This window comes from Poecilia formosa, unplaced genomic scaffold (assembly GCF_000485575.1).
Source record: "Poecilia formosa unplaced genomic scaffold, Poecilia_formosa-5.1.2 Scaffold242, whole genome shotgun sequence".
NCBI lineage: Eukaryota > Metazoa > Chordata > Actinopteri > Cyprinodontiformes > Poeciliidae > Poecilia > Poecilia formosa.
Window position 1 is genome coordinate 166963 of NW_006800181.1, and position 16916 is coordinate 183878.

The 16916-nt window shown below is 37.3% G+C and overlaps 1 protein-coding gene across 2 annotated transcripts; it reads right to left on the reverse strand.

The window, feature by feature from the left end:
- Positions 1–18: 18 nt before the first annotated feature.
- LOC103150097 (protein CYR61-like) lies at positions 19–10988 on the reverse strand. Of its 2 annotated transcripts, none has more exons than XM_016680448.1 (6): positions 10033–10988; positions 7413–7626; positions 5535–5782; positions 4247–4373; positions 3962–4143; positions 19–1650 (listed from the first exon to the last, which is right to left on the reverse strand). In XM_016680448.1, the coding sequence occupies exons 1-6, from the start codon at positions 10081–10083 to the stop codon at positions 1345–1347; spliced, it is 1128 nt and encodes a 375-aa protein (XP_016535934.1). In that variant the 5' UTR covers positions 10084–10988; the 3' UTR covers positions 19–1344. The 2 variants fall into 2 exon arrangements, with proteins under 2 accessions (XP_016535934.1, XP_007569620.1); XM_007569558.2 differs by having other exon boundaries at positions 4247–4391; positions 10033–10985.
- Between the last annotated feature and the right edge of the window lie 5928 nt (positions 10989–16916).

Consider the following 16916-nt stretch of genomic DNA (forward strand, 5'->3'; position numbering starts at 1 on the left):
CAAACAGAAATGCAATTGTAATTGGATGAAATGGAACTTTATTCTGAACCAAATCTCTTTCTTCAGGTGAAAGAAATGTGGTTAGGATGTTCAAAACAACTCGGCAACCATCGTGAAAAAGAAAGTACTGGAAGAATAATCTCTATTGGCGCTGAAGCTAGTTTTAAATCACTGTCAACTACGAGAAAAACTCCTGCTGCAAAAGTCAATATGTCAACTTCAACTGAATTTTTAAGCCATACACATGGGCTGGAAAAGGAGACTACCTCCTAATTAACTTCACCTCAAACTGACAAGCTGAATATTTGCAAAATATCTCACAAAACTGGGTTGAATCAGATAAAACATGCTGAATGACCCTGAACTTAACCCGTCTCAGTTTATTTAAAGACATTTATGTTTGTGTTGAGTGTGAACTGACAGAAATAGACCAACTTTACTCTGTATCTTAGTTTAAAAGTATCCATCCAAATAGGAGTCTAGAGGAAAAGATATTTACGGCCGACTATTAAGAAAATAAAAGAAAAACTGCAGGAGTTTAATTTTATTCTTATAAAACAGCATATTTATCCTGACGTTATTATGACTATTTGTGTATGACTTTATCTTAATACGACTTCTCATAATTGTATTTTAAATGTTTTAGTGTGGGTCTAATACTCGTCGTATAATATAACTGATGTATTTGTGAATGAAATCTTATTTATTTATCTCACTCATTGTTCATTTCGTGCTGAATTCTTTGGAGTTGAGACATTTACTTATTTAACCTGACTTCAGGTTTTCAAGTAAACCAAGTCACTATGTGCACAGCAGCTGATGCCTGTTTTTTTTTTACAAATTTTTTCTTTCCACCTAATGCATGACATTGTAGATTTAAATACAAAACAGCCTGTTATTTTCCTTTGGTTGTCACTGAGTAGTCAGTGGGTTATAAGACGTCCAATGATACTAAAGATTCCCTTTCACTGGCGCTACATGACGGTCAGAAATGTCCATGCCAAGTAAAGTGCTTTGTTGCTTGTAGAGTTTCTCCTCTGGCCGATCGAAGCGTTTCATCTTCCATAAATTAAACCTGCAATCAGCGCGGAGTGCAGAATGGCTGGGGATTTCAGGGCTCTAATTTAGGTCCCTCGTCAGGCTTAAACAAGAACAGGCGAGTGTACAATCCACTCTGGTCGCACTAAACGATGTGGGTTGCTTTCAGGTAGTGACTAATAATCCTGGCAGTGCATCTTGCCTTTTGTCTTCTCCATTTTGGAGGCAGAAGCAGAGAAGCGGCTCCTTGTCTCGGAAGGTTCCTCCTCTGAGCTGATTTTCCAAACGACAATCCTCACATCCAGGCTAATCAATAAACTTGTGTGTGTCGCCGTACATCCAGTGCTGTGGAGGCAGCGCCGCTTCGTTGAGGTGGCCACAGTCACGGCTGCATTTACACGACTGGATGAACATGGTGGGCTTCCGGAAGCGCTCGCCGTCCGGGCAGACAAAGGTCACGGGCACGGTGCGCGTACGGCGCGGCGAGCAGCAGCGGCCGTTCGTGCACACGCCGCAGTAGTTCGGTCGGTACAGACGAACGCTTTGACATTCTCCGTAGGAAAGGCGGACGGGCTCTGGGGCTTTCTGCGTCGGGGAGCAGTGCTTACCTTTCTGTGGTTTGGATAGACAGAAAATAAAAATGTGTTATTAATAGTTAAGGTCTTCGCCTTAACTAAATGTACAATGGGCAGAGTTGTGCACTAACCAGTTAGATTCACTTGGATAGCATTTACTTTTAGGAGTATTTTTACTGCGCTGTGATGGTTTTCTCATACTTGAGTAAGACACCCTCCAAGTAACTTCACTGAATGAAGAACAAGCTTGTTTCAGCCAAAATTTCACCAGACACACACACCTGCAGTTTTTGTTAAAGTTTCATGAGTTTCATAGTGAAAGAATTTGATTTAGATTTCTTTTCTTTTGCCTGATTCTGATATTTATATCAATTTAATCTTTAAAATACCAAAGTTTCCACATATGTCAGAGCCTAAAACTACACCTGGGAAAAGGTCTGTGGGACCACCTGAAAAAGGTTGAGTACAAACGATATCCTCAGAGATTTGGCGAGGTAGAGGGCGCAATAAGACGGAATAATGACATTTAAACTATAATTATTAGTTTAACTGTGTTCACACTGGCTGATTGCAGATTTACTGTTTTCCTGTTTAGCTTAAATGTCCCATTTAATATAGAAAAATGTTTACATCAGAATAGACTGCCTTTCAAACAAGTTGTATTCACTTTTTATATCCACTGTATATGAAAAGCTTCTCTAAAATTTGTCTCTACACGCAGACATTTCTTATGACTTTTAGCATTAAGGCGTTTAACTCAGTCAAGCTGAGGAATCAACAAAGGATTAATATAGACAGATCATTTCCCTGAACTCTGAGTAAACAGACCGGACTCAGCTATGGACAGTTGCTTTGCAGGAATGCTGAGTATGATGGACTATATTTAAAAGTATCTGCCTGCTACCAAAGCACCAGTGAGTAAATCAGCACTACGCAGTTCACACTAGATCTAGTGCTACTGGGATTTTCCATGTTCCTAAACTAACAATAAATATTCAACCACAAATATTCGCTCAAGGTCGGAAAATCAAGCTTTTTCTTTCATCCTGCCCATTTTTCAAATTTTCTTTATCCGGTCTTGAGTAGAAAGAGACTTTGTTTTTGTAACCCGGTCGTTAAGCACACAGATAAGGGGAGAAAAAAAATGATTTATTGATAAGTGTTATCAGAGCTACAGGGTTAGACTTTGTGTGATAAATAAGTACAGTTTCTTCCAAAGATATTCATACCCTTTGAACTTTACACTGTTTTGACCTGTTACAACACGAGACTTTTATGTTTTTATAGGGATTTTTAAGTGAAAGATAAACACAAAGTAGTGCATAATGATTAACTGGAAGGAAAATAATACCAGTTGAATTTTTAGTTGATAATTCTCTGAATTATGGAGAGAATCGGTGAACATTGATTTACAAATCTGGACTTTAGACAATGTTAACACGTGTACTGCGTCCACTACGGTACTCGAGGCAAACTGGAAGCAACATTTGTTGTTGCTTGTTTTAAGGTTTCTTCTTCTTCTTGCCACTGTTGAATTCTTGACTTGGTCTTAATGATGCTGTTGATTCACTAATGTTTTCTCACCTTCACAGAGGAACCTGATTCATACTGAGATTAAATTACACACATGTACACTCAGTTTGTTGGCTAAGTAACTTCTGACAGCAGTTTATTTAGAGGTATCATAAGAATTAAATTGCACAACATATTTTTCTGATATTTATTTGCAAACTCTGAACTCAAACTAAATATTTAAAGCTCTCTTTTCTATTCCTTCCTCTTTACACTTCATGTTCTGTTTTTCATCTGTGTTTATAAGGAGGCCAAATGTGGAAAAGTTCAGTGTATGACTATGACACTATTGTCCTGATGGACCTGACGTCTCCTCCCGTTTGGGTGCAATAGGAGCTAAATGTTCCCATGAGTTGGTAGATAGCCAATGAACAACTAATAAAATATCTCCAAACAAGGCTTGCTTTCCTCAACTGAAGCTCTTTTAAACAGATTTTTTTTAAATGAGTAAAGTTTTCCAAGGAAAAAAACCGTATAAAGTGCATTCAGTGTTCATGAGCCATTTGCTTTCTCTGAATTGCCTAAACTGCTGTTGACGTCAAAGATATTTTGCTGTTGAGAGCGCTCACTTGCTCATGTTTCTGCAAATACTTTATGATAAAGATAGTTTGTAGCACAAACTATGATTAAATTTCAAACCCAAAAGATTTGACCTATGTTAGTATGAATTTAGTCATGCAGTTTGTCAACTCTGAACTCAACTATCAGCTTATTGATGTAACTTATTTCCATTATAAGCTAATTTTCAGTATTTGACCGAACGGCATCAGACCCACCTTGGCTGGGACGGTCAGACTGCGGCACGGCCGTATGGTGCAGATTCTCGTCTCCTTCTCCAGTTTGCACTGCAGGTTCTCGTTGGTGATGCGAGAGGAGATGCCCATGCCGCAGCTTCGTGAGCACTGGGACCACTCAGTGGTTTGGACTGGACATTTTTTCTCCTTCATGGCGCCCCACACTGAAGAATGAGGATGAATGTAAGAGACAAAAAAGATTATGAGAGGTTCCTGATCATTTCCTGTAGCTTTCCCTAAACACTGAATGTAAATCTTTTCTGTTACCAGGCATGTGTTTGTAGCCCTGTCGGTTTTCCCAGCCGTTTGTCTTGACATGTGTGATGCCGTCATCCAGGATCACCTCATTCTGAGCCCCTTGAGTGACTGCATGGTACCGAGGTCTGGGCAGATGCTGTTGTAAAGGAGGGATCTGTAAACAAGAGACAAGACACGTGGGCCACTTATGTTACGATCAGTGATGAGCAGTAACGCGTTACTGTAATTCGATTACGTTTTTCAAGTAACGAGTAAAGTGAGAGATTACAATTGCAAAAAAGGTGATCATTGTTGCTTCTGTGCAAGCAGACTGAGGAAACACCTAGCAAGCTGCAGAGACCGGCAGATCTGCCGCTACATCTAATTCCACCAGACAAACCTCTGATATTCCCTCTACAACAGAGTATTAGGACCATACTAAAAAAAGAAGAAATAAAAAAGTTAAATTACGAGAATAAAATTGAAAAGTATGAGAATAAAGTCATAATATTACCACTTTATTCTCCTTTTATCTTTGCTTTATTTTTGTACAACTTTATTCTGGTAATATTATGACTATTCTGGTAATTTTATTACTTTATTCTCGCAATTTTATTTTTTAAAATGTTCTTATTGTAGGGTTAGTACTCTACCCCCAGAAAATGGTTAATACTAATTCATTATTAGTCCTCTCTGCACTTCACCAGCTGTTAAAAGATGTAAATGTTATTAATTCGGAGTACAGCCAGGAGAGACTGATTTAATTTATCTTATCTTATCACTGTATTTCGAAAGGGTTGCAAACACAAAAATAATTGTATTTTATATGGTGGAATATAAAGAAATACTGTTTAACAGAAGAAATATTTTATTTTCTTAAAATATATAGTGGAATATGCAGAGAACAGATTTAAATATCCAATAGAATAGTTTAAATATTGCTGCATTTCATTCAGGTTAAACAAGTGAAACAAAAGTTTCTAAAATAGATGTTTTCATTTGATTAAATGTACATGATGGACTATGCAGAAAAACTAGTCTGAAAGGTGTATTGCTTTGCAGCATATTCAGGTCGTGCATTGTTTTATTCAAAAGTAATGAAGTAATTATTAAAGTAACTAATTACTTTTGAAAATAATTAATCAGTAAAGCAACTGGATTACTTCGTTGGAGAAGTAATCAGCAATTAGTAACTAATTACTGTTTCCAAATAACCTGACTAACACCGGTTGTGATTGTGTCTGTGTTTAGTTTGTTTTGACACAAACACACAAGCACACAAGCACACACACATGCACGCACGTACGCAAGCACGCACCTGGTGCTTAGGTGGAAGAAGCCAGGTGTCCTTGTTGCAGTCCACACTGAAGCAGCACCGTCCCGGGATCCGGACCAGTCGAGGGAAGGGGCAGGATGGTGAGGCAGCAGGCAGCTTGTTGCTGCAGAGCGACGTGCAGCCGACAGCTCCATCTATGCAGGAACACTGGTGCTTGCAGCCTGCATGGAAGATCTCTCCATTCTGGTAGATCCTGTTATTGTACTCGCATGTACGTCCCTCTGATTTTGCTGCAACACGATCATTAAAGAAAGAAAAACATTAAGTCATAACACTACAATTAAAAGCATGAGTAGAAATGATAATTTTGGTAATGATCTAAAACAGAAAAAGCTGTTTTTTAGTCTGATTTAATGTTACGTTTAATGATCTGTAGGTATCTGGTTTAATCTGTATTTATTCAGCACTTTTTCACCTATTTTGAAATGCTTTACAAGACTGACTTGGGTAGCGATTGTATACTGCATGCTACACATGGAAAACAGATACCAAAACAAAAATTACTTCAAAATCTATTGAATAATGCCAATGAAGCAAAGCTGTCATCGAACAGGGCTAGGAAAAATATCGATGTCTACAAACTCAAAACAACTTCAGTCTCAAATTCCACTCATTGTTATCTGCGGTTATTGACGAGGAAATGTTGAAAAGGTTTATAAAGTTCTCGTACAGGTGAGCGTGGTTTCCCAAAAGACTGTGCCAGATTAAACAACAACTCACAAGAATATGGCAGGTTTGCTTCAAGTTTGGATCTTGAAGGCAATTTTACACTGCTTTTCCTTTGCTGCTTGTCAAAGACTTTCTTTTTTTACTTTCAGTATTCCTGAGAGACAGCACTGTCCTATGATGGCCCTCCCACGTGTGCAGATGATTGCACAACAAGCAATAATCAATAACAACCCACCACGACTTTGATACAGAAGTAGTTCAAACACACCTGAATCAAATGAAGGCTCATTAACAATAAATCATATTTCTTGATGACACATGATTAATTTCAATAGATAATACATCTGACAGAATGAACCACAACTAACTTTGTGGTTCAGTTAGATTATTAACTGAACCACAAAGCATTCTGGGAGATGTAGGCAGAGGAAAGATTTTAGTCGCTCAACCTCCAGTTAAGCCAGGTTGGTGGAATCAACTAACTCACTCAGTCTTTGGTTACCTAGCAACTCACTCACTCTTTGGTTACCTAGCAACAACCTGTTGAGTAAATTAAGCAACTGCAGTTAAAGATTTCCCCACTGTGTCTCATTAAAAATAAACAGAAATGGTGTGGAGTAAAAGCTATGGATAAAAGAGGAAAGGTCACCCTACCAATTTGGCATTATTTCAGATATTATTGATATCAAGTGATGTGAAGTGCTTATATAGTGATACATTTTTCAGCCTTAACCCAGATAAACAATGACCTTGTTGTAATACAACAAGGCTGCCTGTGGGCAACATTTGTTTAATCAAAAGAAAATTGCCCTCATCAAGACAACCTACTAACCTTTCACCTTAACAGTGAACAGAATTACACAGAGTACTTGCTGAGAAGTAAAAATAGGAAAAAAAGGAAGTGGCAGACTCCTTGTCACCAAGAAGCAGCTATTTATAGCTCTCAGGGAAGCACAGGCCTGGTACAGATGGAAAGCGTAATATTATCCCTGAAACCCCCATCACGGCTATAAACCATTTACTACTTATAAAATGAGTAAGGCTACATGCTGCTTCACTGCTGCACACCACTTTCACTTTGATTCTCATTGCGGGTTGTTAAAAATTGACCTGACATGACCAGGAGCGTAAAGGAGGTTTAAATCACAGTAGAGCCATTTTCCAAGTGGGACTTCCTGCTTCCTCCCTCACCTCGACAGACGCCCCAGGCCACTGTCACGTCGTTGCCATAATTGCACTCCAGCCCTTTGTGGTGGTCGCAGGGCTTCATGTGGCTGCAGTCTTCGTTAAGCTGTGCGGCGCACACCTTGCAGCAGCCGCAGCTGTCTGGCACGGCGCTCACGCCTGGAGGGCAAGCAGGGGGCTGCACAGGGCATTCACACACAGCTGGGCAGCTAGCAGACACCTGGAGGGATCAACACGTCAAACAAAACCCACAACATGTTAATGCATGCTCAGGTTTAGGAAAACAAGCAGCTAACATGTACAAATACGCCTCATGCTTCTCTAGCATTATTTATTGTTGACCTCTCAGGCCAGTGGTCAATATTACTACTTTAACAAAGGGCAGAAACCAGTTATCATGTCAGTTAATTGAATATTCTATTGAAAATAGTTATGATTACTTAATTAATCGGATATAAACATTGACAGTCTGCAGCTTTCTCATTTAACCATGTAAGCCTTTTTAATACAATATTAGAAATACAAATGAGCAAATAATAACAACATACTACTGGTACTTTAATGTCATTCTCTGTGGAAATTCAATGCAGAAAAAAATTAAAACTGATAAAAACCTGCATTTGTTATTATATCAATATTTAAAACTTTAGCTGGTTCTTTTTGTTTTTTAGCTAAATCTATTAAAAGTCATTGTGGAAGGTTCAGAGAGCCACTTTCGGCTGCAGACCCGACATTTTCATGTTCAGATGGTTGATTGAGCAGCGCTCTGATGGATGTTCAAAGCTTAAAGTATTTTTAATAACCTAACCCGGCTTTAACATTTGTTCCTTAACCTTCATGATGCTGTTTGCTCTCTATTGTTCCTTAACAAACCTCTAAGACCTTCATAAAACAGCTGGACTTTAAATTACACACAGGTGCACTGTTTCCACTGAATATGTAGTTTCAGAAGGCAATTAATTTCATTAGATTTAATTAATGGGTGTCAACATGAAAGGGACTAAATATAAATGCACAGCAGATTTTTCAGATTTTTAAGTTGTAAAAAAAACGTGAATTCTTTCCTTTCACTTCACAAGTCATGATCATATAAAAGCACCATTAAGTTTATTATAAGGTGGCAAAATGTGAAAAAGTTTGTACTTTTGCACTGTCTCCCCTCACATCAGCTCTTGTTTACTGATAAAATCTTGTTCCCTGTGCAACAAGCTGTCATCCAGCCATTTCTCTGCATGTTGATAACCTCATAGCAAAGAGATACTTTGTGTTGGTTGGTCAAATAAAATCCCATTAAAAAGTTGAACCATGACAAAATCTAATAAAAGTTCAAGAGGCGTTGAAACTTTAACAAGGCACTTTTAGGCTTATTAAACCTCAATTAAATGGTTAAACAATATTCACTGGTTACATTTCTGATGTCACTAAGCCGCCTGCCTGCACCCACTTAGCATTGCTTAGTTAATGTTTGTGGTTTTTTATAGTTCTTACAAATTTTCTTCTTTTAAAACAACCTGCTGCTCTGGAGCTGAAGTGTCTTTGGATCTTCCACAACTCATGACTAACTTTGGTTAAAAATTATAAAGAATGAAAAGTTTTTAAATATAGATATCATAAGAAATATAGTTATTTTTAACAGTTTCTCTTTTTTCAATGGAATAATTAATTTTCACAACTAAACAATTAAATTAAAACTCAAAGAGAAATTACTCAAAGTACCAGCAATATTTTTCAGATTTTTTTGTTTGTTTGTTTGGCTGGAAGCTGTATTTTTTTTTTAAATATAACTTTCCACAAGTATAATTTTTTGAGAAAATGCATCCATCCTCTTTTTTTAAAATGTTATTTACAAAAGTGTTATGTTTTCCTTTATAAAGACTAAAAATAATAAAATTAAATTAAATAGTGTTTCTTTTAAAAAGACAATGAATTTGTTTTTAATGTGCTACCCAAAGGTCTCCATCTGGCCACTCCATATATTTTTTCTGGTGGAAAAGAAAAACGTTATGTGCATTAAGCATGTTCACCACAAAATTTAGTGTGGTCATAATGTATATTTTTGCTTAAATCAATGTATAAAACAGCATAATTCTAATGATTTGGTAATTAGTAGTAACTGTTGCTTTTCTGTTTTCTGTTATCAAACTTAGTTTAGATTTTTGTGCAAATACAGATGCATTAAAACTGCTATTTAGTTTCTTAAGTCAACACATCGAAATCAACTTCACATATATTTTATTTTATTTATTTTTGCAGAATGGGGTGGCAGAATGGTGCCCCAATGCCCAGGGTGACAATTCCTGGAAGACTCGCCCCTGAATGCGCTCGATAAAGTCCCATGCAGACAATTAACTTGACTCATGGTTTAAACGCAGGAGCCAACATGTTTCCATTTGTAAAAACCTGGAACATGAGTCGGCACCGTTATTACTAGAAATGACTAACTTATCTTCTTGTACATTTTAGAACAACAGAAAAATTACCAAAATCATACCAACACAAGAAAAGTCTATTTCACCCAAGAATGTTTCTGTTAACACCACTGACAACAAACTGCACGCAATTATGTATTTGTATTTACAGTAAGCTCATATAAATCCGCTATCGAGCTGAATGATAAACATCTTACCTGTGTCATGGCGACTGCTGTTATTAGAGTCACGTAGGTCAGAAACGTCATTATTAGTTTGGAAAACGTCTTAAAATAGAGATACACGTGAAATAAAAACAACCTCCGGTATATTATAACTTCTTTCTCTCCGTGCGTTTTCTTTTCTCCTGGCCGTCAACCTCCCGTTTTATACTGACAGTGGGCGTGGTTTCCCCCACGCGGCTCGCTTTCTGATAGGTCGGTGGGCGGGGCTTGTGATCAATGCAGCCATTCATGAAACCTCCAGAGCTGCTAGGTATTTTCTTCATGAGTTAAAAATTAAAACGTAGGTCGCTTTCAAGTCACATTCCTGCTTATGCGGCCTCCACCCTTCAGAGTAAATATACTCATTCTGCAAGGCCAGACAAGGTAACATTAAGGAGGACCTCCACCTCTGAGAGGGGAGAGCAAGGAGGAGAACATCTGCTCCGTTTTCCCTTGACAAATTTCATGCCAGAGCAGAAAGCTTAAGTGGAGTGTATTCAATAATAGCAGCAGTGAGGATACTCTTTGTGCTCTGCATGGTGAGAGAAAACGCGTTCCCATAGTTTTTTTTTTTTTTTAATTGCTTTGCTTGAATGTTTCATCTGGATTTTTGCTGGGCCGACTGTTTCTGACCATTATTTCTCACCACATCATGCTGACTAGGGAATAATACATTTAAGATGACTTGGAAAGAATGGTGTAGCTGGGAAACAGGTTTATTGTTGCAGGAGCAGAACATATGTTGGCCTCCTCCCTCTCCTCTCCCCCTTTGCCTTATTCAAACCGCAGGTTTCCAGCCACACCTGCCCCAACACAGAGACCCCTTTTTGATGAAAGAAATGTGATATGCAGAGGTTTTCAAAGCTAGTGTTCTGTTCTATGTATTATTACTTTGACCTTTTCCCAGCACATAACGTAAAAAACCTATATAATTTCAGGTTTGGATAAAATTAGTTAACTTTGAGCAACAGTAGCTTCTTTAGATGCTATGCAGCTTTTGGTTCATGTGCAAATCATATTTTACATAGTACCCGTTTGTTACTTAGTTTATTTTCTTTAGAAATGAGCTATTTCTTAGTACATGAAATTAGAAGACAGTGACTATAAGCAATAGTATATGTGGAACATTTATTTTTGAAATTATGCAGAGCCTTCCAGACGTTTTCATGTCCTTACATTGTCACAAAGTTAATTCCTTTGGCATTTTATTTGGTAGGCCAGCAAGTAAGTCAGGGAGCATCTGACTGAAAGAAATATGGTAAATAACAGTTTTAAAAGATGTAAGGTGTGCTTATATTCACCTCCCTTAACTTTGATACTCTGAAATAAAAACCAGTGCAGACATTTGCCCTCAATAGTGAACTGATTAATAAAATCCATTTGAGATTAATCTATCAGAGGTTTGTTAAAGAGCAATAGTAAACAAACAGAATTATGAAACAGATAATTTAGGGGGAAATATATTAAAAAGAGAAAAGTGCTCTTTTTAATATATTTCTTAATATCTTAATAGCACAATTTGCACATTTTAATGCAAAAAAGGCAGTCTCGTCAAAAGCTCTGTGTTTTATCTCTCCACAGACCCCTAACAAAGTAAAATTAGACGCACAGACACCCTGCTCCAACAGTGATGTGAAATTAATGTGTGCTAATGTTGAGAAAAACAAATGATCTCTAGACAGAAATGAGCATTTTTCTTGGGATAGTTGTAGATCTAATTTAAACCATAATAAGTGACCTCAGGAGAGACGTCAATCTATTTAAGAAGGAATTTAAGTGGACTACAAAACAGTCCACTTTTATAACCTTTGAGTAGCAAAGCGTGTAAAACAATATACTAATGGTTACATCTACTGCTTCAATTGAAGTAAAGTTGTTTGTTGCTTGGCATGGCATTGTTTGGTGCTTATTAACGAGACATAACGTCAGACTTTGGCCATTTTTAAAGTATAAATTAACACAATCTCTGGGATTGTTGTCTGTTATCACCTGACTGCTGTCTGACAGAAACACACTGTTCTTAGCTCGTCTAAGTAGCCAGTAATTAGTTTGGTAACCGAGCACAGCAACTATTAAAATAATCCCACAACAACACTGAGATGGGTTTGATGTCATTCCCAGGTCCTGGTTTTGAATTTAGAGGCTAAACAGAAAGAGCCACCAACATTTATTCCTGGTTCTGTCTTCTTGAATTTATACTAAAAGTTTCTCTAAAACTCTCCACTGCAGCTATTTTTGAGTAGTTTCTGTGTCTAAGCTAAGACAGTTGTAGTAGAACCACCCATATTTTAGTAGCTTTTGCTTATTTGCAGTGTATGATTAATTTTGTAATTCTCTTGTTAATAGTCAGTGCACAAAGTACCACCAAGTTATTATTGGTGAGATATTTTATTACCAGAGATCCAGCAACGGTATTCGTCTAAAAATGCTGAAGCAAAGTGGAGAAACCAAGAGTTTACTGCATGCTTAAACTCTTTAGCCAACAGGAAGAGCTGTAACAGAATATATTGGATGTGTTTAAACACTGAAATGCAATACACTGAGTGGGAATACAAAATAATATCAACAGATGACAGAGTTTGATCCTCATCCCATGTGGCTCCCAGATACAAAGCAGGATGCAACACGATCCATAAGAAAACACAGAAAGGCAGTTTCTGACAGGGGCTTGATGTGGGAAAACAGGAAATGACCAAATGAAAGAGCAGAGGGAATGTTAAGAAAGGCTGGTGAGAAACAGAAGGATGAAGCCAGGATTGAGGTGTGGTGGTCTTAGCAGGTGTTTCTTGGTCAGAGAGTTTGTTTTTTCAGAAGGAGGAGTGTGTGAGTTCCCTGCTGACTGGTCCGATGCACCAGTACAGGGTTTCTGGCAGTCTGGATCCACGGTTTTATAAAAACACAACACTCCTACATGAACATTTTAAAACTCTCAGGAAGTAGATGCAGAAATGCATGTCAAGTAGCTGCAAAATAACATTTGACTAGGATTAAAGAAAATGAATACAAATCAGGATTGAAGGGAAAAAAGACAAACATTAAAAAATGGAAGTTACTGCAAACTTGCATTGCCATGTAAGACTTTTATTATAGTGAGACGAGGCATGTTACAATTCCTGCAGTTTGCGAGCAATTTCTCTCAGCTAGGTCTTTAAGGAGCAGCAGCCAGAAAAAGGAGATTATTGTTTCACCGGTCTCTTTTCTTTACAGCAATTAGTCAGCAAACGGGCAGAAAGAGGGAAAGGGGGAATATAAGGACAGCTCAGAAGGTTTGAGTATTAAACATTCAGTGTTGCAAAGATAAGAATATTACAAAAAGGTTGCAGCAACCTGGTGCCAAGGAAGTTGAACTGAAGGAAGAAATGTGGAAGGAAAAGGTTAAGCAGAAACAGAAACAACATCTTTTAGAGGATTATCAATAAAAATCCAATCTGTATCTAATCTTTACCAATAAAATAATAACCTGATGAGCGTTAATATCTGGTGATGCTCTCCAGTTAATCTGAGTGATCTTATAGAGACAAATGGGCCAAAAGATCGTTCTCTAGATGTGCAAAAAACACAAATTTTATCAGGTTTATTGGTCTGCAAATATCTTTCTACACTTGAAATAAAATAAAAAAAACAACCTGCAAGTAACTTTTCAGCAAAATATAAGAGCTTATTTTAAATCAATTATTCCTTAATACTGATGGAAAAATACTAGTTCAGATTATTTCACTTATAACAGGGAAAAAAAGTCATTTATTCCAGTGGAATAAATACTTTTTAAAATCAATATTGAAGAATTGTTGATTTAAACAAGCTCTGTTTTATAAAACGCTGATGATTTCTAAATACCGTAATTTTTGAGGTGTCATCTTCTGAGGCTCATGGCAAATTCTGGTTGGTTCTAACTTCTGGTCTCTCCCATAAAACCCCAATAAAAAAAAATCACAGATCTCTCTGGGTGTAATGTGACAAACTGTTGAAAGCTGCAGTGGTATGAATACTTTTGCAAGGAACCATGATCATTTGTGTGAATGGAGAAAATAAGCTGGAGAGAAATCTGAGACTGCTCCTGATGTGAGTGAAAGCTTGGGGTGGGGCCACGTCTGCGTTCACACCTTACATTCATCCTACAGCATAAAGCATAATGAGATATGTGTGAGATCTGGCATTGATGTATGGATCCTGAGGTAATGAGCTGTGCAGTTTGAAGCTCAGTGTTACGTTTCACTAGAAACCAGGGAGCTTTCTGGAGAGGAAGCCAACAACTCCTGAAAAGCAACTTCTGCTGGAAGTCACAGATGAATGTGATCAGTAAAGCATGAAACTCTTTTGTGTACGGTGCCTGAAAGCACAATGCTTTGTCCAAGACCGACTGTGGAACTGCTTCGGACACTTTTTAACCCCCCCCCACCCCCTCCAAAACATGTCATCATGCAAGACTTCCACCAGATGGAGCCAAACTCTTTAATAATCAATGGGAGGATTTGATCCAGCGGTTAGAATTAAGCATTGAGGAATAAATAAGTTCATTCAATATGCTGCTCAGTGCGTCTTGAATCTTTTCTCGTTTTGTCACATTACAACCAAAAACCTCAAAATTTGTGTTAAACCACAGATTTTTGCACCTGCTCAACTATAAACTTGCAATATTTTAAATTAAGCAAAGGGGACGTATATTGTAGATCCAATATTTGAAAAGAGTTTTGCCTCAGTAAAAGATAAGCTTTCAGTTCTCAAATGTTTTTGGCTCAATTGACAGGATTTGAGTCACTCCTTATTTGAAAACAGTAGACGATTTGAATAAATTAATTTATTAATTTATGCATATTTGGGTGCATCAAAGACTTCTTTTGAACAAACAAACAAACAAAAAATCACTCCATAGATACGGTTCTATTTACTGTGACATAAAAAACAAAACAAAACAGGGTTATTAAAAAATGAAAACTCTGGTCTGTAATTAATTTTTTGTTGCAAAAAGTTTGTAATTATTTTCAGTAATTTTGTTCTAATTAAAAATAAAAAGTTTCCATTTAGAACAATGGCCTGTGGTGAGAAATAATAGATTGCATGTTGTTTTAGAAATAAAAATGTTATAAGTGTGAAAAACTTCTGTGTTCTGCCCCTTTTTTTTCTGATTTTCATTTGCAAAAACTGTTGCAGATTCAGTTCTACTTCTCCTCTATTTCAGATTGTTGTAATGTAACAAAATGACAATGTGAGCACATTTATAATGCACAGTAAAATCAGATCAGAGTTGATTTGACGAGGCAGAGAAAGTAAAAAGATGCCGATATGTTTCTTCTTTCTTTTATTCTCCCTCATCTTTAATCAAACACTTGGGGGACAAATAGCTTTGTCTCCATCCGCTCTGTCTCTGTCACTCTCGCTGTTCTTTATTTCCTTTTATTAAACTGCTCTCCCTGTCCCTCTCTTTCTTCCTCTCTCTTTCTCTCTCCTTCGCTCCCATAAACCTCTCCACACTGTGACAACAGAGCACAGTGGCATTGGATCTGGCTTTATTCAGAGCACGCGCCTGTCTCCCATCACCCGTGGTCTCCTGATTAGACCAAACCCCCCCCCACCCCACACACACACACACACACACACCACCACTCAGCAGTCACTAGGACTCGCAGCAGCCAGCTGACAGCCATGGAAGCAGCTTTTCCCAGGTAGAGCTGCTCCTCTACCTGGAGACGTGTAAGCCCAATTATCCCACTTGTCCTGGAGGTGGGGATTACCCGCCGGGTTGCTTCGAGATGCTTAATTTTCCGTTAAGACGGATGGGTTTTAAAAACACAAATATAGTTGCCTCCACCATTAGTTCCCGCAGGAATTCATGCTGTTTACGTCAAATACACTCTAAATGAGCTGGTGGGAGTAATAAAAATAGCAAAAATGGTTTCATTGTTATCCTTAATGCCAGAAAATGGTTCTAAACTTCCTATTTTTCATCAGTTTGATCCGTATAGATTTGCAACACCTGATTTCAGATATTTAATTATGGAAAATATAAAAAGCAAGTCACATTTTTGTTCAATTTCACAATTACATTGTACTTTATGTTGCTCAGTCACATGAAAAAAAAGGATGAAGTTTTCTGTTGTAATGTTACACATTTTGAAAGATGCTTTCGGGATTTAAACACTTTTGAAAGGGACTAAAGTTTCTTAGTTTTTGTTTGTGTTTTAAAGCAGCTGATTGGTTTTAGGAAACAAATCAACCAGATTTGGAAAAAGCAGCAAAGACCCTGAATACTGAATACTCTAAGACATTTCATAAACAGAGGCTAGGAAATGATGGGATGACTATATTTTATGTTTCCTTTTACATTAATGATTTTAAATCCCCAAAGCTTAACCAAAGAGAAGCTAAAAAGTGCAGCTGGACTCGAAACGTCATTTCCAGACTTCCTTCCTCTCCTGAATGCTCTTGTGGATGCTGGAAACTTTGATGTCAGTTTAGGCAGGTGTAAGACGTAGCTTTGTCGAAGGTTTTATTTATCTTTTTTTTTTTAACTTATTATCAATTTAAGTAATTAAATTAAGGTGGTTCAATTATTTTCTTTTTTAAGTGCATGAACCAATTGACTAAATTACTTGAGTAACATTTAGGTAAAAATGTACTTTTTACTTTTATTTGAGCAAGTTCTTTACTCAAACTATTGCTGCTCTTACTTGAGTAAAATTTCTGGATGCTTTACCCATCGTGAGGAAAGCCTATAAAACCTAAAGTAAGACTTCTTACTTCAGTAAAATTTTATTAGTTTCATGTCAGGTCAAAAAACATTAATTTTACTGCCAGTCAGAATAAACAGTTAATTTAGAAGAAGACAGTCAGGGGTACAGGTCATTTTAAACTTGGCTGAATGTGGAATTAACTCTAGA

What these genes read in the sequence shown, in the direction of transcription:
- LOC103150097 (XM_007569558.2), bottom strand. Translation starts at nt 10,083, where the DNA reads ATGACGTTTCTGACCTACGTGACTCTAATAACAGCAGTCGCCATGACA. An exon ending in CAGCAGTCGCCATGACACAG is followed by an intron (nt 7,627 to 10,032) that starts GTAAGATGTTTA and finishes TGATCCCTCCAG; the next exon opens with GTGTCTGCTAGCTGCCCAGC. An exon ending in GTCTGACCGTCCCAGCCAAG is followed by an intron (nt 1,651 to 3,961) that starts GTGGGTCTGATG and finishes TCCAAACCACAG; the next exon opens with AAAGGTAAGCACTGCTCCCC.